The sequence below is a fragment of the Bubalus kerabau genome, chromosome 2 (genome assembly GCF_029407905.1).
Source record: "Bubalus kerabau isolate K-KA32 ecotype Philippines breed swamp buffalo chromosome 2, PCC_UOA_SB_1v2, whole genome shotgun sequence".
Lineage (NCBI taxonomy): Eukaryota > Metazoa > Chordata > Mammalia > Artiodactyla > Bovidae > Bubalus > Bubalus kerabau.
This window is the reverse complement of record NC_073625.1, coordinates 196,006,855-196,031,476: the sequence shown is the minus strand read 5'-3', so window position 1 is coordinate 196,031,476 and position 24,622 is coordinate 196,006,855. Positions and strand designations below refer to the sequence as shown.

The 24,622-nt window shown below is 39.2% G+C and overlaps 1 protein-coding gene across 6 annotated transcripts in view; it reads right to left on the bottom strand.

The window, feature by feature from the left end:
- The window catches only part of DYRK1A (dual specificity tyrosine phosphorylation regulated kinase 1A), a 147,715-nt gene that overhangs the window by 17,801 nt on the left and 105,292 nt on the right, over positions 1-24,622 (bottom strand). For 5 of the 6 annotated variants that reach the window (XM_055569945.1, XM_055569940.1, XM_055569943.1 and 2 more), the window contains 6 exons: positions 21,927-22,046; positions 19,814-20,002; positions 16,426-16,573; positions 11,867-12,153; positions 9,157-9,303; positions 7,280-7,420 (listed from right to left, as the gene is read on the bottom strand). In XM_055569945.1, coding sequence (XP_055425920.1) covers positions 7,280-7,420; positions 9,157-9,303; positions 11,867-12,153; positions 16,426-16,573; positions 19,814-20,002; positions 21,927-22,046 — 1,032 coding nt within the window. The remainder of the gene's footprint in view (positions 1-7,279; positions 7,421-9,156; positions 9,304-11,866; positions 12,154-16,425; positions 16,574-19,813; positions 20,003-21,926; positions 22,047-24,622) is intronic. The other variant, XM_055569941.1, reaches the window with a different exon arrangement.

The following is a 24,622-nucleotide window of genomic DNA, read 5'->3' as shown; positions in this document are numbered from 1 at the left end:
CCGAGCACGAATGACCATAAAGATCATCTAGTGCAGGGATCAGCAAACTCTGCCCTGTTTCAGAGCTGTTTTATATAAACAGCCCCTACTATAAATGGTTTTACATTTTTAAAGATGGTAAAAACAAACAGAACCAAGTAAGAATATGCAACAAAATCTTTACTCTGTGGTCCTTTACAAAGAAAGTGTACCAACCAGTGGCTACGAACCTCTTTTCTGCCCAATACACCTGTGAACTCAGGTGCACTTCCTAGGTAACAGTGGCTCATTAAAGCTTTAGCCATCACTCCTAATAAAGAACCATGGGTTTAACACCGTACCTTGCTTATATCCAGTTTAAAAAAAAAAAAAAACAAGGAAATTATTTACGTTTCACTTTAGAAAATACGTTTAATAAACTGCCTTTAACATGTGCTGACATTTTAGGGAAACTCGTTTTAACAGGTAATCTTTAAAATCCCTATGAACACTGAATTTGTTCAGAATAGTATTAGTAGATTTTACTTCTAGGTGCAATGTAGCAATTTGTAAGAGACCATTACTCTTCAAAATCAAGAACAAGCTAGGTAGGCAAACCACAAAATCTCTGCCTTTTAAAACCCTATCAGGGACCTGGTGGTCTCGTGGTTAAGAACCCACCTCGTAGTGCAGGAAAGGTGGGCTCTGGGCCTGGTCAGGGAACTAAGAGCCCACATGCCACAAAGAAGCAGAGCCCACGCACCACAACTGCTGCCCTGACGCTCAGGAGCTCGCACAAGGGATGCAAGATCCCCCCCGAGGCAGCAGAGAGCCCACAGGCTGCCACTGAGCCCGAGGCAGCCAAACTAATTAACTAAAAAAGAAACCTATCAGCAAGTGGAGGACTACAGAAACCACAGCTAACTAAATTCTGGAAAATGAAAAGCCTTTCCTGGGAGAGAAGAGACTACGGTGGGAGAAGGAACGAAAGCCATGGATGTGAGGAGGGAGAATCCAGCCCACCTCCAAACCAACTTCTGACAGCTATGAGTGGCTGGGCCGAAGGGTGGGACAGGCCGACGATCCGGGGAGGACCCCAGGGTTGCAAGCTGAAGCCAGGGCAGCAGTGTGAACACAGACCAGCCTGAGGCACAGAACATTAGAAGAGGGCTGCTGGCTGGGCGTAACATATAGAAGATCTCCCCAGCCTCCACACACTGCGAAACACCCATGAAGACAGTGGAGAACAGAATCTAAGTCAAGCAAACAAACAAGACAGAGCCCAGACTCGGCTGCACCAAATGAAACCAACTAGTCTCATCGCACCAGCAGACTGACAGAGTGGAAGCCGTGTCTCATTTCACAGGAAAGTAAGATTTACTTCTACCTCAACTGTTCTTAAATGCAGGAAGTCCAGCATACATTTAAAAAATTACAGATACAAGAAACAAACCCAAAAAATGAGTCCATATTAAGTGAAAAAAAATTGTAGAAAATCCACATATATAAAATAACCCAACTGTTGAAACTGGCAAATAGGTATTTTAAAAATAAGTATAAAATTAAAAAAAAATTTTAGTCCAAAAGCTAGACAACATGTGTAGACAGACTGGGGAGGGTGGGTAATTAAAACTAATTTTTAAAGATAAATTAAAATTTGAAAACACTAGAACTAAAAAATGCAGTATCATAAATGAAGAATCCATTTAATGATCTTAACAGCAGACTGGGCTCAATAGAAGGAAAACAATGAGTAAACTAGGAGACAAAGAATTGATCCAAACTAACACACAAAAAGAAAACAAGATAAATAAACTAGAGACCTCTAAGATGGTATTAAGCACCATAACATATATTTAAGTGGATAATTATCAGGAGAAGAGAAAGTGAAACAGAACAAATATTTGAAAGGATAATGTCTGAGGATTTTGATGAAAGACATCAACCCCACAGATCTAACAAATTCAGCACACTCCACAGAAAATAAATACAGAGAAAACTAAGCACAAGAACCTAAAAGTCAACCTGCTGGAAAATAAAACATATTTAAAAAAAAAGGGGGGGGGGGGCGCATCAAAATCAGCCAGGGGGAAAAGAGAGAAATATTTTAAAGAAAACACTGCTTAAGATGAATAATAATAGTCCTTGCCCTACAGAAGAAGTAGTACATAAAAAGTTGGAGGGTGGGGTGGGGGGGGGAATAAAAAAAGAAAAACAAAACAAAACACTGCTTAGAAAAATCAATGACTTCTCACAATGTAATACAGAAAACAATGTCATAACATCATTTTCTTTAGCTGAAATGTAAACCTATAATTCTACATCCACTGAAATTTCCATATCCATGAAAAATATCTTTCCAAAAATAAAGGTGAATAAAGGTATTTTCAGATAAACAATTGCTGCAAAGAATTCATCAGCAGAAGTTACTGACTACAAAATAAAAAAGTTAAAGGAAGTTCTTCAGGCTGAAGGAACGTAATAACCAGATGGAACTCAGGAACAACAACAAGAAGTGAACTCTATGGGTAAAAAGAACTTGGGTGTGTGTGTGTGTGTGTGTGTGTGTGTGTGTGTGTGTGTGTTGGGGGGGGGGGGGGGGGCCTGGAGGGGAGGAGAGGGGTCCTGGCCCACGATGCGTGGCTTGCAGAATCTTAGAGTTCCCTGACAAGGCATTGAACCTGGGTCCATGGCAGTGAAAGCTCAAAGTCAGTCCTAACCACTGGACTGCCAAGGAACTCCAGAAAAGAATTTGTCACTATCTTTATCTTTTATGTGTTTTAAAATCTCATAAATGTTGTTCACATGAGTGATACATGATGACGAAAGATGGAAGGCATTAGATAAAAAGCACATGGTTATCACACAGCTTATCAAGTTATGTAACCTTTTGTTAAGGTCAACTAGTAAGTTAAAAGGCATATAATAAGAGCAACATTAACAATTACACAAAGAGGAATAGCTATAAAGTTAGTACGAAAAGATAAAATAAAACACCAAAAGTACTCAACTCCAAAGACGGCACGAAAGAAGTAGCGGGAAATAAAGAACAGATAACACACATATGGCAAAAGTCTAAAACCCAATCCTCTGAATAACTAGGGACCAAATAATTCATTGTGAAAGAAAGATACTATCTGACTGGATTAAACAGCATAACTCAACTACATTCTCTATATAAAAGTCATTTTACATACAGAAGTATGAACAGGTTTACAGTAAAAGGATTAAAAAAAATACTATAAAAGTATTAAGAATTAGAAAATTGGCATAGCTTGAATAATACCAAACGAGGTAAACACAAGAAAATATTAAAGACAAAAAGGAGTATTTCATGGTGATGAAAGACTGAATTTATCACCAAGTTTTAACAATACTAAATGGGCACACCTATTAAGAGAGCTTCAAAAAACAGAAAACTAAAAGGAAAAAAAAAATAAAAAAACTAAAAAGATTAAGACAAATCCTATACCATCATGAAAGATGAACACTTCTCCCAGTTATTGATAAAATAAATATACACAGACACAAAGTAAGATTCCCCAAGAAAAGAGCAACAAGCACATGAAAAGATGCTCAACGTCACTTTAATTATTAGAGAAAATGCACATCAAAACTATGATAAAGTACCACCTCCCACCAGTCACAGTGGTCATCACGGAAAAGAGATGAAAAGTCTATACATAACGAATACCGGAGAGGAGAAAAGAGAACCCGCCCCCCAGTGTTAGTGGGACTGTAACCTGGTGCAGCCACTATGGGGAAGAGCGTGGAGGCTCCTGAAGAAACTAAAACCAGAGCTACCACATGGGACTGCAGTCCCATCCCTAGGCGCACGTCCAGAGAAAAGTAACTGAGAGACATGCACCCGGGGCTCACTGCGGAACCAGCTGCAACAGCCCAGACACAGAGCAACCCGAATGTCCATCGACAGGTGACCAGACAGAGAAGACGTGGTGGTGTGATTCCACACACATACAGTGAGATATTACTCAATGATGTAAAAGAATGAAATAATGCCATTCGCAGCAACATGGCTGGACCTAGAGATGATCATACTAAGTGAGACAAGGACAAATAGAGTACTCATATGTGAAATCTAAAAAAGATACAAATGAACTTCTTTTCAAAACAGAAACAGACCCACAGACACAGAAAACAAATTCACGGTTACCAAAGGGAAAAGGGATGTAGGAGGGCTAAATTAGGAATAAAATACACACACCACTAGATATAAAATAGATAACCAACAAGGACCTAGTGAATAGCACATGGTACTATGCTCAGTTTTGTAAAAACTCATAAGGGAAAAGAATACGTGTGTGTATTTATCTATAACTGAATCATGGTGCTGTACACCTGAAACTAATATGATACTATAAATCAACTATACACATTTCAATTTAAAACTTTTAAAGGAGAGTATCTTCGCAAACTTGAGGGAAGTAAAGATTTCTTAGAATAAAAAAAATACTGTTCATAAAAAATTAATTTTTTATTAAAAACCGCTACTAAGAAAAGAAGTAGACAAGCCACAGTCTGGGAATAAATACTGGCATACAGGTGACAAAGGACTTACATCCATTACATTAAAAAAAACTTCTACAGCCCAATAATTAAACATCCCAATAACAAATGGGCAAAAGACTAGAAAGATGGTCACAAAAGAAGATACATGAATGGCTACTGAGCCCATGAAAAGCTGGCCAGGTCAATATTCTCAATCATGAAGAAATCAAATGAAAACCACTACATGCCCATTAGAATAGCTAAACTCAAAAGAACCAACCACATGAAATGGCGAGGATGTCATGCAATTGGATCTCTCATAACCTCGTGGGAATATAAAATGAGAGAACCTTGGGAAACTGGTATTTTCTTAAGAAAGAAAACACAGCAGACACCCTATGATCTGGCAATTGTAAGTCGTGACCCCAGAAAACCCGAAAACTTATGTGTACAGAAATTGATCAAAATGTTCCCAGTAGTCTTACTGAAACAGTCCTAAACTAGAAGCAACCCCAACATCCAATGACAGGCAAATACAGATCAATTTTGGCATTTCCATTCAAAGAAAGACTGTGAAGCAATAAAATGGAGTAATTTCTGAGACACACTATGGATGAATCTCCAAAAATAATGCCTGTTACGTGAAAGAAACAAAATAATAAATACTTCAGGATTCCACTTTTATGAATTTTGCCTATGAATAGTCAAAACTAACCTAGGATGACAGAAATCAGAAACTGAGAGTGGATGACAGAAAAGGGTACTAGAGGTGATGGGAGTAGTCTATGTCATGTTTTAGGCAGTGGATATACTGTTGTAAATAAAAATTAAAACACAACAAAGTGAAAAACTTAAAATACCCATCTTGTACATCAACTATACTTCAACAAAAAAAGCATCATTTATAACCTTAATTCTTTACCCTCTCCCACCAAAGGAAAAAAAATAGCCAGTAGGTATGATCTCATTACTAGGAAGCTGAAATGGGCTCTTGAAACATAAAATGAGAACTTAAAAGTAAAAATAAAATCACTATGGAAATAAGCTGAGCAAGTATACCGCAAGTACATGCACATCTCTTCATATTCATGGTTAAAATCCCTAGTGCATCTTCATAATGTAACCATTTGGTTACGGATTTGATTATTTTTTGTTGCTGGAAATTTATTTCTGTTTAAAAAGGAGTAATCATTTTACATTTTTAAAAATTAAGTTTCTTAAGTCAGTTGCTTAATTGCAGCTTAGGAAAATTTCATGAAATCTACAGTTAATTCATGTATATTAAACGTAGGTCAAGATACTTTCAATTTTAAGGGAAAAAATTATCTACTCTTCTGAGTGAAATGCTCCCCTCAAATAATTTAAAATAATAATAATTATAGCTCAATTTTGGGAAAATGATAGGTTACAGTCCATTGTGACTTAACTGTGGTTTTATAAGGCCGAGATTGAGGAAATGAATAAATGTCTCATTTAGAAAAAGAAAAAAAAATTTAGCAGATGAAGGAAAAAAAAAACTTCAAACTGGAAAAAGAAGTAGTAGTATGTATCAGAAAGAAAACTGTAAAGCAGGCATCACATACTCCATGCTAATTAAGAATTAACTCCAAGAGCTACTCTGAATGCTGGTGAAGCTAAGAAGGACTCCCCTGGGACAGGGGCCAAGACTGACAGAGGCTCATGGACAGAGGCGGGAGGGCCCAGGATGTCTGCTCGGCATTTCCCACCCCTTCCTTAAGGGCAGGAGGCGTAACTTAGCTGCTGGGTATCACACTGCCTGAAACTTTAGAGAACAGGGCAGAATGCAGTAAGTTACAAATCAGCTGTGAAAGATACAGTTTTACATATATATATTCTTATTAAAAAAAACTTGATATTAGAAGCTAAGACTCCAGAGCTGAAGGTGAATTACAGCAAATAAGCATCACCCTCAGTTCCCTGGAAATGACACCTGGTGGCAGTATCGCTGAAACGCAAGGGCAGAATGAAAACTGCAGCAAAAATAAAATTTCTTAAGTGTTAAAACGCAAAACTACAATCATAAACTCTCTGGTGTATGTATCACACACAATCATATATTTATACAGTATATTCATCTAATACTAGAAACAAACTAGATGGCAAAACATATATAAAACAAAAATGTAAACCAAGATGCAAAATTGTCATCATTTATTCTACTAAACTGACATGGTTGAGATGCCTGAAAAGTTCTCAGATGAGAGAAAATTACTAAAAGGTATCTAACGCATTAAAACCCTCACTTTGAAAGATTCTAGAGGTGTGAAACCCCCGTTATCCAAGCTAGGAAACTGAAATCTATCAAAGGACCATCCAGTCAGTTCAGATTCTTGTCACAAACTGCTTAAGTCAGAAATCCTTTGCTTTCATCTGAACTACAAAAAAAGGCCATTCCTGCAGTTATAATTTCTACTGTTCCCAGCTGCAGTACTCTTAACTGGGATTCCAATGTATACCCGAACTATGAGAAACAAAGGTCAAACTGCCTGATTCTACTGTGGAAACAAGGCATGGGGATTTGATCAGCGGCCTCAAAAGGCAGGCAGACAGTTTCAAAATGAAGACTTAAAGAGAATACTGAGCATTAACCAAACAGTGTTCAGGTCATACAGATAGCTCAGGTCAAGCTAAAACCAACTTGTGAAGAAAATCTACACCTGAGTCATCAACAGAACTACTGTTAACAGCGGACTTCAGTAACACTGTTTTCAAATAAATACAAAAATGTGTTATAAAGACAACTCAGTGAAAGAAGTAACAAAGGCTCAAAAATATTATTTCCCTATTTTACCCGTTTTCCGTCTTTGGTCTTCTTTAAGTTCCAAGTGCCATCTGGCAACTTCTCAAAGAACTTTCTTGCTTTTGGTGCTTGGTCAAGAATATGAGCAGGCGGAATACCCAGAACTTCCACTATTTTATTCATCTGATCTACCTGTATTAAAAACAAAAGCAAAAAAAAAACCCTATAATTTCTACTGTAAAACATCCTACATCTGCTCATCCATTCACAAATTACAATAGAGAGAGTCTCTCCTGTGTGTCAGGCACTCCTGCCAGCAGTAAATACACAATGATGAAGGAAAGAGGTAACCCCCTACCTCCCGAAGCCCCACATTCCACAGAGGGGAGGGCACACGATTCAGCAAAGACGTACACACATCTATGGGATGGCAGGTGGTCATGGATACAACAGAAAGTAAGGAATGACTGGAGGGGATTGCAAAGTTTAAGCTTGGGAGAGTTAAAAAAAAAAAAAAATATATGAAAGGCTTAATAAAGTGTGGACTTAATAAAAAAGTATCTTTCTAAGGTGCAGATTCATTCCCTCAAACACCTGAGTGTCCACTGTATGCTAGAAATCATGTCCATGGAACAAGCAGTAAATAAAACAGACAAAAATCTCTGCCCGAAACTTTGTATTACAGAGGAAGAAATCATCCAGAAACAAACACATAGTAAGATCCACTGGGTACTGACTAAGGAAAGGGAGAAAATTAAAAGGACACGAGTGAGGGGGGCACCACAACTTAAAACAGTGCCATGGAAGCTTCACAAGCAGGTGACACAAGAGAAAAGCCCCCGGGCACCAACGCGCGGGCCCTCTGGCCATGGTCTCCCAGGGACCTGAGAAAGGGCTGCATGCTGGGGGGACTGGGCAGGAAGACAGACAGAGGGACAGGCGGAGAGAGGACAGGAGGCGGAGGGAGGGAGGGGTTTCCCAGCTACTCAAAGGGCTCTGGCTTCACCATGCGTGAGACGGCAGCCACTGAAGTTTCTCAGGCGATCTTAATGGTGTTTAAGTTCATGAAAAAGGTACTATTACCTTTATATTATTTATTATTCAAAGAAAAACAAATACACACCACAACAATTACTGCCAAAGAGCAGCTCACTGGCGAGAGTGAAGTGAACTAGCAGAAGGAGGAGGGGACAGGTTTCTGACACTCCTTGATGACACCACTTGTCATGAAATGTCATTAGCCTTTCTTTTCTCGTGTATAAATGAACGGACTGATCATAATCTGCAATGGTTAAATTTTCTTTAAAAGGAAACAAACAAAAAAAACTCCACAAACAGTTTTAAAGACAAGGAAAGCCGTTCCTCCAACTGTACGGAGCTTAGTACTCTCCTTCGCCCTCGCCTTCCCACCACTGCCTCTGACCTCCAAAGATCTTCTAAGAACACAGACTGAACACTTGTTGACTACAAGAATTACACTTCGCCTGCAGCTCCAAAATTCTAGAGTCCTAATTTACCCTAAATTATTCAGATCAAATATATCTATCAATCCCACTGGTCATCATTTATTAATACTTTAATTCCATGTCATACTCTCAAAATTTACAGTGTTTTTAGGATGGTTCCTCATTTCATCACTATCATCTTTTTCTGTTATTATACTTAAAATCTGTAAAATGTATACCAAAAGACTTAACATTTTCTAATGTAATTTACTATTCCCCTTCACTGGTAGATTTAAAGATCTCACTTCCCATCTCATAATTCTAAACTCACCATTATATAATTGAAATAATTTTAAATGGATAAAATAAGTTTAAAACTGACCAAACACTTGAATGATTTAGGTTGATAAACAGAAACGTTTTCCTAAAAAACAATTTCCAGGTTATACTGTAAGAGATTAAAAGCAAAAAGAAATCATGTACCTCATTGGCTCCACTGAACAGAGGCTCTCCAGTGTGCATTTCAACCAAAATACACCCAAGGGACCACATGTCAATAGCAAGGTCGTAAGGCATTCCCAGTAGCACCTCTGGAGACCGATAAAAGCGACTCTGAATATACTGGTATATCTGAAATATATTTCAATAACAGTTTCTGTTTAATTGTAGTCAATACTGTATGAAGAACACAAGTCTAACATGAACAGAAAAAACTGAGTTATCAGTAATGCTTACTGATTTCAACATTAGACTATGAATACTGTTTTAAAGAACTAAATGTTTCAAGGGAGTGGTAACTCTAAGACTCTGAAATGCAAAATGTGCATATACAAAAAATTCAAGCCCTTTATTTAGTTCAGTCCTAACAGGTACTCAAGATATATCCTAAAACAATAATGCCTTATTAGAAGAAAATATGATTGAGAACTATTTATTTCCCTATTAACTACTCTTCGCTGCTGTGGCTACCATTAATTTAACAGCTAAATTATATTTAAATTAACTTAAAGAATGAAATTTCTTCAGGTTAATTCAAAACATTAAGAGTCAAACTCAGTACAATGTAATTGAAAATTCAGACACCTGTATTGTACTAGTCTCACAGATAAACCTAGAAACACAGCCATGCAAAGATTCAACTGGGGATCATTTCTGACTAATCGCTTCTTTACCCCATCCTCCTCCATCCATCATAAGACTTCTTAGAAAAAGAAAATCTTGAAATGGATTATTTGCAATGGGATAATCTGAGAATGTCTTCAGAGATCAATTCATCTTCACTTGGCCATTTAAAATTTGTATCCAGAAATATCACAAAAGCAAAGATAGCTTTATATTAAAAGGGAGAAAACAAAACAACACCCTGCTAACTAGACTACCTAACTTAATACTCAAACCGGGCAGCCAGTGGCACGAAGATGCTTTCTCAGAAAGCTGCTGGGGCCCACCCCAAACTCCAGCCGAACCTCGGAGAATCATCTCATGACCCCACAAGCAGGTCAACCCGACCTTAAGGCCTTTTCGAAGTGAAGAAAGTCTAACTGAAAGGGACCAGGAAGAAGAAGTACACTACCCAGTTTTTAGAAGCCAAGAGCACCCTGAAGCCCCAAAGACAAGCTACTACTGAGTCTCGTGTTTCCCAGCTTGTGAAAGAATTCTGTCACCCACCTACCCAGCTGGCGAGCTGCAGAGCAGGGGTGGGCTATCTGCAAGGCTGAGCCTGCTGCCTTCTGACACTGAGCCAGCAGACCTGGAGGAGGCCCGCTGCATGTCTATTTTGGAAACGATTTCCCATGGGATTCTGACATAGTCACATATTGGGTTGGCCAAAAATTTCACTCGGGTTTTTCCAAGCATCTTATGGGAAAACATGAACGAACTTTTGGCCAGCCCAATAATTAAAAAGTCACTAAGCTAAAGGTATAGTTGTCTCCGTCTGGTAGGAGAGAGATAATAGTGTTTGATATTAGCACAGAATATACGACTTGGTTCAAAAAGGAAAAAATTTTGCAAGCCTTAAAATCTATTCAAATGATTCAATATAGGCACGTATTTTCCATTTATAATATACTCTATCTCTTATTAACAACTACAAGCATCTCTTGATTTTCAGAGGCACTGAAACTGCAAACTTTGCTTCCTATTCCTTCCATTTTTAAAAATTACTTTAATGCAGCATTTGCTACCATAATTGGCAGGAAATAACAAAAGCACAATCCTGTTAACTGGTCATAAACCTTCATGATTAAATTAACCTAGTTTATTTAAAAGCTAGAATAAAGTTGGAGAAGACAGAAAATGTCACTAATTTGGAAAAACAAGAAATGGAAACCCAATACGAAACACTAATATCTGAAAGTCAGTTATGTTTTTACCTTTAAGAAAAAAAGAAAAAGAGATGCAATTTCAATATCTACAAGTAAATAGGAACATTTTAAATAAAGTATCAAATAGTGATCCTAGCTGGTTTCAAAGAGAACAACCTACAACTTTTGTTTCATATGCAAAACAGAATAGTTTTCATAATGCTAGAAAGAAGAGAGAGAAACTTGCTTTCTTAATCAACTAAACCTAAATCTACATATTGCTATGGACATGTTTGCTTTTAGCACCCAAAAACAAAAAATTAGTTTGTTTACCACAAACTAATACGTCCACTGGGCTTCCCTCGTAGCTCAGTTGGTAAAGAATATGCCTGCAATGCAGGAGACCCAGGTTCGATCCCTGGGTTGGGAAGATCCCCTGAAGAAGACAATGGCAACCCACTCCAGTATTCTTGCCTGGAGAATCCCATCGACAGAGGAGCCTAGCAGGCTACAGTCCATGGGGTTGCAATAGTCGGACACGACTCAGCAACTAAACCAAACCAGTATGTCCATTAGCTTGGCCACATGTCATAATTTATATCCATCCTGCTTTCTCAGGATGGATATAAATTATATCCTTTTAGCACACACATAATTTAACATAAACTTTGAAAAACAAATACCTTCTAATTCAAAGTATTACTATCAATGTTTGCATTTAAAAAAGGATTTCCCAAAATAGGTATCAACACAGGTGATTCAAGATTTTAAAGATAACAATCCTGTAATTACCTTCAAATTGTATACAGATTAGTAAGATTTCAATATCTATTTACACTGTTTTACCTAATTCTAACTTTAAATCACAAGTTATGAAATATACTTACCCTCTGCCCCAACTGACAAGAACTGCCAAAGTCAACAATCTTGATTGCACTGCGTTTAGGGTTACAAAGAAGGATATTCTCAGGTTTTAGGTCACAGTGAATGATACTAAGTTCTGGAGTCGCAAGGAAAAGCAGTGCAGTGCACATCTGTTGTGCAAACTTTCGTGTTAGGTTCAAGGAGACACCTCGAAAATTGGTGTTCCTCAGCAAGTCGTAGAGGTTGTAGGACAGCATTTCAAAAACTAAACAGAGATGGTTTCGAAACATAAAGTGGCGTTTTAAATGCACTGTAAGAGAACAAAAAGTTTCATTTTAAATTATACATACCAAAAAAAAAAAGTGAGAATAACACATAGGTGAATTCTACAATACTCTATAAAATGTCAACGTCAAAGGCGAAGTTTATCAAATTAAAATTAGGAGATAAGCATTCCGCAGTAAGCAGCACATTCTTTCAGCAGTTAAGAATATTGGGGGAAAAAAAAAAAGAATATCGAAACTAGTCATCTGCTGAATCCATCCGCCAATAAGCAATGTAATGTAAGAAGTCCCACCAAAATGCCTAAGTCAGGTCTGAAAACACAAGCAGTAAACCTACACGCAGTACTCTAAATAATAATTTTATCCTCACATGTTAGAGAAAACACTTTTGACTTCCTGAGACCCCCACACCTCATGACTTCATCTAAGCTCCAGCCACTGGGATGTCCAGCCTGTGACAATGCTATCCATGGCAGACCTCTCTGGGAAGGCTTTGATATATATATACACAATCTGCTCTGCTAAGCCTTACGATTTCACCAATAATTTTCTAAAACAATTGTCAAAGGAAGACATTTTTCTTTCTTTTAGGCAAATACAGCAAAGGCTTTGAAATCATGTTGTAAGGTACTAAGAGTTCATAATCAATGTATTTGATTACGTTCATCAAACTGGTACATAGGATTCTTATCCAAGATTGAAGCTTTGGGGAGATTTCAAAATAAAGCTCCATCACAAGAAATTATGAGTAGGCTTACGAATGAGGAAAGAGTATAGAATACATTACTTGGTATCACTACTGACCTTCTTTAAAGGCTTGAGATAGTCAATAAACCGCTTTGAAAAGTTGTACTGTTAAGTATTGGAGAAGGCAATGGCACCCCACTCCAGTACTCTTGCCTGGAAACTCCCATGGACGGAGGAGCCTGGTAGGCTGCAGTCCACGGGGTCGCTAAGAGTCAGACACGACTGAGCGACTTCACTTTCACTTTTCACTTTCACTCATTGGAGAAGGAAATTGGCAACCCACTCTAGTGTTCTTGCCTGGAGAATCCCAGGGACGGGGGAGCCTGGTGGGCCGCCGTCTATGGGGTCGCACAGAGCTGGACACGACTGAAGCGACTTAGCAGCAGCAGCAGCAGCAGCTGTTAAGTATTAACGCTAACTGCACACCAGAGGAAGTCACTGCCCTCCAGCAGGACAGCTCTCACATCTACCAAACTGAGCACCTGTAACTCAGCTGAGATGACATAAAACCACCATCTGTCAAGGCTACCTCCATCTTGGCCTTTTAGTAGAACTTAAACAGAGGTTTCTCTACAGCTCTATCTGGAATAACCACAGCATTACTCAGTACCTGGGTCCCGAGAACGGGGATACCTGTGCTGTCCTGGTGGTAGACCTGAACTGCCTCCCTGAAAGCTCACCATTCTTGTTTTTAGATCATTCCTGACACAAATGATTGCAAGTCGGGATAACACAATACAACAACTACCACAGCTCTATAGGAGTCCACAGTACAACTCAATGCTCAGCCACAGTTACATAAGAATGTCTAATATCTGCTCTTAATCACTGAGTTCATAGGTTTAAAATGAAGAACACAGCTCCACGTGACATAAGATACCCCAGAGACATGGTCCAAGTAACAGTTTTGATCTAATTAAGCAGTGGCCACTAAAGGGATGCAAAAGGTAACTGATGTCAGAATTCAAATGTGACTATGAAAATCCCTCTAAGAAGCTATGATCAGAATATTCTTCTGATGGAAGATCAATCCACTCAATTCCACTGATTCATCATTCACTTACTGAATAAATGTGCTGAGCACTAAAGACATTGTCAAAGGAAGCTCAAATACAAATATGTATGTTCAGTTTTTTAAACTGAACTTTGGGGAAAATGGAGGGTTGGCAAGACTTTGTTTTAGACCTAAACTGAGTGCTTTTTTAACTAGACCATGGCTGGTAGCAAATAACCCAGATAAGAAATTATGGTATGTGGTAAAAAAGTAGATTATTATTTTAAGTTCAAAGACTTAAGACTGTAAAACTCAAGAGTAAATTGATCAAATCATTTCAAAATTAAAGTTATCACACCATAAAAGAGCAATACAACTCCCAGACACCTTACATTTAATGTATTAACTCTACTGACAGGGCAGTGTCTAAAGTTCTCTGTGCTTGTTTTTAATACAGAACCTCAGTTTCTTGAGACAGTGTACGTGAGTTCACCATCTTCCTAAATAAGAACTTTAAAAAAAAAAAAAAAAAAACTCATCTAAAAGAGTATCTGTAATGACTCCTGCAATCACTAAAGTCAGTTTATTAAAAACAAAAATCGTAATTATTATAAGTTAACCAAGTAGCTAATATTTTGTGTTTTCTTTCAATAAAGCAGAAATACATAATTATAGTGATGCTATCAACATCTTCTCTACTACTTAAGCAAAACTTCAAAATAAAACACACAAGAGTGAGGAAGAAGAGGGGAGTTATGTTCAAAGACCGTAAGTCAAGCACCCTTAGAATGTCCTTCCCAGCCTCCTATGCCCCTTGAACGGAAAAGCACCCACCTTACACTAAATACAATGAGAGTGAACAACAAACATGCAATGAATGTGAGAAGAAAGGATTTTAAACACAATGTTATTACTATGGGTTATATCAGGTATCTACAAAGACAATAAGAAAGAAAAAAATAGTATAAGCTCATTTATTATGTCAGTGGGGAGTGAAGGGTGTTCCATAAATGAAATCTATCTGAACCATACACCTTTAAACATCAATTTTTTGTTTCTATTATTTTGGGAGGACTAAAGAAACATAATGCTCTCTATTTCTTAAACAGGAGTCTGCTAATGAAACTTAACCTCGTGCTTATCAGGTAAAGCTAGCATTTCTGATGTGAGTTGCTGCTGCTGCTGCTAAGTTGCTTCGGACATGTCCGGCTCTGTGCGACCCCATAGACGGAAGCCCACCAGGCTCCCCCGTCCCTGGGATTCTCCAGGCAAGAACACTAGAGTGGGTTGCCATTTCCTTCTCCAATGTAGGAAAGTGAAAAGTGAAAGTGAAGTCACTCAGTCGTGTCCAACTCTTCACGATCCAGCCTACCAGGCTCCTCCGTCCATGGGATTTTCCAGGCAAGAGTACCGGAGTGTGGTGCCATTGCCTTCTCCGGATGGGAGCTGCTAATACACATCTGTTTTTTTTTAAGTCTGTAATTAACTGGTCCTAAAGTCTCTTTTCATTGAAAGGACTGTTGCTGAAGCTAAAATGCTTTGGCCAACTGATACGAAGGGCCAACCCACTGGAAAACACCATGATGCTGGGAAAGACTGAAGGTAAAAGGAAAAGGAGGCGGCAGAAAATGATCAACTCAAAGGACATGAAATTGAGCAAACTCTGTGAGACAGTGGAGGACAGAGGAGCCTGGTGTGCTACAGTCCATGAGGTCACAGTCAGACAGGACTTAGCGACTGAACATGACTGCACAACAACAAAAGTCTCTATCTTAGAATGTATAATTAGAAGATGTTTTGCCCATATATCAGTTGGCCCTAGACTTCACTGTTGCTGCTGCTGCTAAGTCGCTTCAGTCGTGTCCTACTCTGTGCAACCCCAGAGAGGGCAGGACTTCACTAGTTTCATAATGCTTCTGTCTCCTCTTTCGGTACTCAAAAGAAACACCACAGGATAAGGAAACAAACATAAGCTCTGCAGTTAGATCAAAGCAGATTAAGATTCTCACTCCAAGAACCCTGGAAATCTTACTCTTTGTACAAACAACCTGTAATATACGGATTCTACTATTAATGCCTCTGTACAGGACTGAAAAGCGTAAGGAACACAGCAGGAGTTCAAGAAATGAGGCTACTATTTCTCAAGAAGAGCCTGACACCTTGGTTCAGACATTCCAAAAATGGTTCTATAACCATTAACAACATAATCGCTCACTTCTAATTTCTGAGCTGTACTAGAATGATTAAAGTTAACAGAAAGAGAACTCTCTAGATAAACAAGCATCATTAAAGCAAACCAATGATGCTTGCAAGTTGAAAAACAAAAGACGCAACTCTCATTTGTTTTTACACTACATACACCTGGAATGCACATTCCCAAAGATTAAAAGATTACTGGTGTATTAAGTAACACATATAAATTGATGCCCTTCCAACCGAAATAACGGAACTTTGTATTCAATCACTTTAAGATACAGTTAGCACTCTTCACACAAGAATAAGCACAGCTCACACTGGCATCTGAGTCGGGCACGCTGCGCCCTGTCTGCCTGCTTACCTATATAGTATTTCATTTCAGTGTCATGTTTGTTCATGAGCTCAAGAAGTCGCACTTCTATCTGGGCTTGATTCAGAAAAGCCTTCTTGTTCTTTATTATTTTAATGGCAACCCATTCCTGTTCCACACGATCATATGCCTTTACAACCTAAAAAAGAAAAAAAATAAATATTTCATTAATGAACAATTTAACAACAGCTTACAGCTCACCTTAACTGTACATTTATCTAATGCTTCCTCTGCCCTTCCCTCCTAAGAGAGACCCTACTCATTTCTATTCAGTAGCATCTATTCACTACTTTGTTACTTTAAATCAATTTTTCAAATGGGTTTCTTTCACATCCTTACAGTATTTTTAAACATCCACAGAACAACTTTCTTAAAATTAGACTATTTTCCTCCTTCAGAAGTAAATTATGACTCTTGACAGGTACTTTTTTTTTTTTTGTTAACTTCTCACTAAACAGCATCGTTAAAACTATTCTTTTAATTAAAAAAAAAAAAAAGCTGGCTTAAATTCCAAGCATATGTGTGAAATATTTAAAAGATTTTAAGTTATCTGAAAAATGTAGATAACTTTCTTAATTTAAATTATATTCTCATAGATAAAAACTTAGACATATACCAGAAGAACTAGTTTATGCATTAAAAGTGATAAATAACCAGGAAATAAGTTTAAAATGCCGTAATTAGGGGATTTTGAGTTTTAAAATGAGAATGAATGCTAAGGAAGCGGAACGGTCATGTGCAAATCACTATGCACACCTCTAGTTTAAAATTTTACTCATTTAAAACAAATTTCACACTCCTACAAATTTACACATAAATTATAAAATACATAGTTTAAAAACGGTATCTCTGCAAAGAGTTAATCTTATGTGTCTTTTAAATCAGAGGGACCCATGGAAACCTCTGACTGAGCGGGTCTGGTATTCTTCTGTGTCACTGGCCGTGTAGACTGTCCCAGGAGCTGCAGGCTACTGCCCGGATCCCAATGGTCTCCAGGACAAAGGCCACTAACGGGGGCCCAACTATTCACTGACTTAGCAAATAGTTAACCGGCTCAGTGCTAAAGCAATGTTTCCAACCCCGAATGACACATTCAGTAGGCTGTTTTCAAAAATACCAATGCTCAGAATCCAGTCACAGAGTCTGGTTTAATTGTTTGGCGCCCAGGCACTGTCCTCCCTTCCCCCCCGCCACCCCCCTGACCCCCGAAGCACCCTGAAGACTTCAACGTGCAACCAGGACTGCCGACCACTGCCTTAAGAAACACAGGAGCCACTTCTCTGACGAGGATCTGGTAGAGAATTTAGTCTGACCCAGACAATACGGCAAACATGTCCTGACCCTGAACATACTCCAGCCTAGGAGAAAGGTATCAATCAGTCTGACCTGGTAAACTGGTTTGGATGTCAAAGAAGGCTATGTCGTCACAGGTTTGCTATGCTCATTTGATCTTAGGAAGCAAGAGTATGAGAAAATTAAAGTAAGGGGGAGGGAGAAGGTCACGGTGAGCTCAAAGACTGAGTACTGAAGGGAAACTAAGCTGAGCGAACAGGCAGCGCGGCCAGTTTTCACGGCGCACTCCACAGAAGTCAGAGCAGCGTCCTGCAGAGAGGAACTGCCTGAACACCGGGGTAATTCTGAAGGTGGGGATGACAATCACTCTACCTAGGGTGTTCACAGCCTTACTTAAAAGGCGGGCCTCAGAAATGCCTTTCCTGAAATGGCTTGGGTAGAGAAAGCAGAAGTTGCTTCTGCCACAACGTTAAAAGTGAAAGAAAGGGCGTCCCTGGTGGCTCAGACGGTAAGGAATCCACCTGCCAATGCAGGAGACTCAGGTTCAATCCCTGGGTTGGGAAGATCCTCTGGAGAAGGGAATGGCTACCCACTCCAGTGTTCATGCCTGGAGAATCCCATGGACAGAGGAGCCTGGTGGGCTACAGTCCATGGGGTCACTTTCATAAAGTGAAAGTATTTATTTCATAAATACTTTCATAAAGAGGGACTCCCCCAGACACTGAGAATCCTGACTCAGGAGAAGAGGTTACTCATCAAGGGGAAAGACCCCAAACTACGTATAATTACAGAAAGTCTCTGGAATCGTGGAAAGGGACAGACATGTTAGACACACAACACCAGGCCTGGCAGAGCCACAGCAGAACTACAGAGATCTTCTAAGAACCTCATTCATATTTCCCTATAGGTCTAAGCTTGATCTGTCTGGGCCCAGAGCTGTGGCTGTTTTGCCCTAAGCATAATTAGACTAACACATGCTGAATTTTTCCTCACTGGTTGAAAAGAGGCATATTTTTGCTTTCCTGCACAGCAGGACCAGATAAGTAAGAGTATACAGGTTCCATAGTTTAAAAAACAAAAACAATCTCAAAAAAAAAAATCACCAAAAAAGCCACAAGAATTATTTGTACTGCAAATTAATAACTGACTCACTGCACAAAAGCTACAAGGCAAAGGAGACTGGGATTAACAGTAAATCATACCTCAAACAAAACAGCTCTGTGACTTGATGACATGGGATGAGAGAAGACAGGGAGACTTATAGGTGGAAACAACCAGGAGCCTCACAGCCAGATACAAACTTTTTAACAGGGCAAGGAGAGAGGTCTGGCAGCTCTGAGTCTGGGCACAGGTGAGGCAAGAGGCTAACACAGTTAAGGTCTGCGCTTCATCCTGGGCAAGTGAGAGACGAGAGCCACAGGTGGAGAGAAGAGGCCAGGGATGAAGAGAAACACAAGGCCCGCTGGAGTGCTTCCTCGCTCTTCCGGGCCGAAGCTGCCTGAAGGATCCCACCCATCGGAATGATGCCCATCACAGTACTAGCAACGCTGATGCCATGAGGACTTAACAGGAGACCCTCTGTCCACTCAGAGAGGCCTGACGGAGCTGCAGGAGGAGCTGAGGACAAACTCGGGGCCCAGCCCTGGGCGTCCAAGTCTCCAAGGTGAGAGGACACCTACGGAGGCAGCTGAAAATGGTCATTTGTTGCCCCCTTTGGAGGAGGAGTATCAGGCAGGAAGGTAATTATCTCCAGCATACATCATGAAGAACCATCCAGAGACTAAAAGCCCAGTGAAAGAGGCAATACTATCTGTTAGTGATTCAAATCAATCACTTAGTAAAGTAACTACTTGGTAGCCATAGTAACTTTGTGAAACAAACAAACAAAAGTCTAATGGAGTTTTTATAGCTGATGCAGCTGATAATAGTTTTACTAACCTTAGAGAACTATAATAACCCAAATACTTACATATCCGTTCTTTACATCTATCTACAAATATTAGAAGAGTACTACTGAGAAAAGGCGATAATAACATGACTCACTGAGAAGTTCTCATTTATAAAATTCAGCAACTTGTTAGATTACCTGTCCAAAGGAACCTTTGCCTATTAAGGAGTCAATTTCGTAACGATCCATCCACTTTTCTCCGTTTTTTACAATATAATCATAGTTATCATCATCATAACCATCGTTGTAAACCTTCCGTTCCTTCTTATGACTAGAATCGTCTCCCTGGCCCTGTTGGTGTCTCCGCTTCTTTTTTGCATAGTAAACCTAAAATGAGAGAATCTAGTGTTAACTGTGTAATTAAAAATCATGAGGCATGGCGTGGCACCATATATATACATATATATCAAGAGTACATATGAGACAAATCTGCCATCAGTAAGAAACTGATGAATTTTTATTCTACAGAACAAAAAAAAATAAATTTCTATAGTTGCTATCTGAATTACAGAATAACACTAATACACATCAAATGAAAAACATCTACAGAAAAATTCACTTTAGAATTATACTGTTCATATGTTTTATAAAGAAGAGATATTACGTGAGTAGGCCAGAGTCTCCCATTCAAGAAAAGCAACAGGACCTGATTTACATTTATTTTTTAAACTAAGGTATAATTTACATTCAGTGAGCTGGTATAGATCTTAAGAGTGTATAATATAAGGAACTTTGGGAAAACGTATATGCTGATATAAACAACAAATGCTAACCCCACCCCCTTCTAGTCAATCCCAATTTTATATTTGATCCTAAAGCAAAAGATTTCAGAAATGAAAGGTGAAATGTATATGAACTGATACTTCACTAATATGGGAAGGGCCTCTGTGACAGGCCCGGCTTTGAGCTTATGACAACAAATTAATGAAAACCAGTCAGGCCCCCTCCCCCCACACTAAAGGTCACAGAAGTTGTGGTTGATCACAGACTAAGTTATTTTCCTTGTATCTGTTTTTCTTATAAAACAGTTTCTAAGACTAGTAAAAAATAACAGGTAGACTAGGCAATAGTTCTAGTAGTTGGTAATTAATGAGGCAATAGTTCAAGTAATTGGTAACTAACTTTGAGGAAATGATAAATTACACTGTATAAAGCAACATCAGAAAAACTAGTTTACCAGGTAACAGTTAAAAACAAGCTTCAACAAAGCTACTTAACAGTATTAGTTTATCAGATTATTTTCAGATGACCAAAGACTAGTTTGAAACATCTTTTAGAACATATAAATTGTAAACAAAATCCAACTTAGAAATGTTCCTCATTGAGTTCACTTCAATTTTATCTTGCCACATTGCCACAATAATACTGGCGTTAAATAGCACCAAACTGCTAAGAAATTTATACACACATAAGAACATCTTTTTAAATGGCTCTCAAACTGGCAGAAGATAAGTCTGTAATGTGGAAGTATATAGGGCCCCACTGGAAGAGGAAAGAGAGCACAGGCGTGACCACCCGTCTCCAGAAAAGCTCATTTAATAATTCACTACACAGCTAGAGTTGTTGTTAGGAATAAATAACAACCAAGCCAAAGGGCTAAAACACCAGAAAAATAATTTCTCAAAGTGAAGAGTCAAGTTGGAAGATGAGTAATTCACAGTGCTAAGTTTTTTATCCTACTTAATCCCCCCAAAAAGGCTTTCAGGTATCTTACAGTGAAAGGATACAGATTAAACAAGAACACACATTAAAAAGAAAATTTTAAACCACACAAATATAGGTATTATCAGATAAACTAGGCCAAACGCCTGTTAACTGAGCATTAAACACATATCAGAGCTTCCTGACATCTCTGGCAAAAGCAGAAACAGATACATAAAAATTTAAGCAAAATTCTGTAACATTTTCATACTTTTACATTATCACTATTCCCTCCCTTTCCTCTGAAGTTTTGGAGAAGGGGTATTATAGAAATTATAACTCAGCATGTATTAAATATAACTTTGAAAAAGAAGGGAAGTTATTCACAATTATCTTTTTACAGTTCTTGTTTATATAGCATCTTTCTTTTACACAATTATGACGCTTTTATCTATAAACCGCTAACTTACCAGTCTTCATAATCATCATCAATATGACAATCCTTGGGAATTAAAAGTAATTTTAATATATTTAAACACACTACAAAATAGCTTGTTTCCTCCACTCTATGGCGAGATAGACACCGTTATAACAAATCAATAGTTCTTACCTCATTAATATGCTTATATGTTTTGATCAAGTCAACAGAAAGTTTTCTCAGGGGAGCAGTAGCTGGATCACGGAAGGTTTGGGGCATCCGCCTCTGTAACATGACAATATCAGGCATCACCTTAAATAGACAGAGAAGACTAGCACTTTAACTATACTGTACTGGTATGAACTCCCTCTTCTGTAACCTGTGCATACGTATTTAAAACAAAACAGACATCCACATTAGAATATGAAACATTCTCTCTTGGTCATCTCTTTCAACCGGAATCCAATGAAGACAACCACTGGAACAAATAAATGAAATTAGCAAACAATGTACCCAGCTGCAATGCCTTCAATTTTGTTCCCCAAATTTAATGAGAGGATTACAGACATCCCCCTGGTCCAGGAGACACGCAGAGGCTGCCCAAAAGGGCTTCTCCACTGTACAATCAGCCTAAGGGAAAATTTCTTCTGAATGGTTCCTCCAGCCTGACCTAGTTCACAACAGGCAGACAGACCCCACGCTCTGCGCAGCGCCTGCCGGGAGCACAGCTGAAATCTGCTCTTGTGTCTTCAGGCTGACCGAGGAGATCCACGCTCCGCCTTAACACATCCAACTCCCCCTCCACACTCCCTCTGCCCACCCTGCACGGCACGTGCCACCACCTAATATCCTGGTATACGTTTACTGGGTTACTGGTTTTAGTTTTTCTCCTCCTTCCACTCCTGGGAAAACGCCATATGGGGCAGACATAGCTGACCAATGCTGTATTCCCTCTGCCTACACAGGAGAGACATACTGTCTGAAACACAGGAGACATTTAATAAATATGTGATGAATAAACAAGAGAATCCATAACACCAATATCCCTATCTACGATTACACTAGCAGCTGACCACAAATAAGTTCCAGAGAACACCTTAAAGCTAATGAAACCTTTTTAAAAACTCATTTCAACCACACTCCCAACACAAAGCTAACCCACGGCTCTTTCATCATCCAATAAGCAGTCAGGGTTCAACTGTGAGCCTCCTGCTAGATGGGGGATGGAATAGGAAACACAACCGTCCTCCAAACACAAACACAACACACCCAGAAATACTGCAACTGGCACACCAATGACCCTAGAGGGTGTGCCCACCCGACTCCTCCACCTCATCTCAAGCTTCAGCAAAGGGGTTCCCAGAGGGTCTTCCGTGACCAAGATCCTCCAAGGCAATTACAGACATCCAGGTACCCTCAGTCACCACCACCAGTCACCCTCGGGCTGCTGTCCAGCTCTCACAACAGACATACTAGCAAAACTACCGAGCCCACGGGACAGCCTCTTTCAAAGGTACTCTAGTCAACCTGAAGGGCAGAGAGACACAAGACATCACACAAAGGCCTCAGAGAAATGTCTGGAGTCTTGGGAAAACGAACCCACAATAAGCAAACAGAAGAGAAGACAGTTGTCAGGACAGAACAGGAAAGAACCCCATCCCTGCGGCATGAAGAGATGGCGTGATCGTAGTGCTTACCTAGCTGTACTTCCTCTTTTTTTTCCTATGAAACAAGTGGAAATTTTATTTGAGCCAAATGTGAGGGTTACAACCTGGGAACAACAACTTAAGACACCAGAACTGTCCTGCCTCTGTAGTTTCTCTTAAACCAATATTAACATTAGTTTCCTCTGCATCTATAGTCAAACCCTAAAAAGTTTTCTGCACTCAGTATGTGAGGTGTGCTATGGGCTTGTCCTGTCACCAAACACTGCTCTCCTCTTCCACAACGAGCCAAACTGCCGACAAGGCCACACCAATTAGCTAATTCTAAATACCTTACTTTTATGTACTCTGGCCACAGAAATTACTGTTTCAGGGGCATCTGTATGTATAAACCAGATGAATTCCACCCACAAAAAACTGGCCTTTACATAAGACTGCATTTCACTGCTTGAGATGGTGCCTTGTACAGAGCAGGCACTCAAAATTCATTTCTACATGAATTTTAAAAAAACAAATTCATTTCTACAAACTAAATAACTCTTTCTTCACTAACTTTCATTGTAATTTCATGTTAAGTAACTATCTTCTGTTTTTCGCTACTGTGGTACAATAAGCACCAATCCAGAATTAGAAAATAACTCGTCCAAATACACACTCAGTTATAAATCTATACTAAGACTCAAAGCTTCTGATGCTTTATCCACTTCCACCGTCTCACAGTCACAAGGTCAGGAAAAGGTAATGTGGCCAGCTCCCTTCCTCCCTTCCACCGCTGGGCGAAAGCCTGCGGTGTCCAGAGGAGCCAGGAGCCCCCAGCCTCCACACTCCCCCAGCATCCTCAACTGAAGAGGAAGCTGTGAGCTCCCCTCCCGTGGCCGCAGCTCTCTGGCTCTGGAGGCCAAAGAAGCCTCATCCCGACGCTCCCGTCTGTGGAAAGACACAGATCACTCTCTCTCACATACACACACAAAGCAGGAGTTCACACCTCCTACAAGGTAAGTTACAAGAGCTCAAACAATCTTCTTCCTTGAGAAGAGTCCATAGCGTTAAGTGCTAGGACTTCATTTAAAATTGATTTCTAGTTTAATAATACCTATTCCATCTATTTTGTTTATGTTTCCCTTATATTTTCATATGTAGTGGAGAATGAGAAACACTATGTCCTGTCTTTTTCGCTATTTTGAGAGCTATTAATGAACCCAAATAGCATATGTAAGACATACC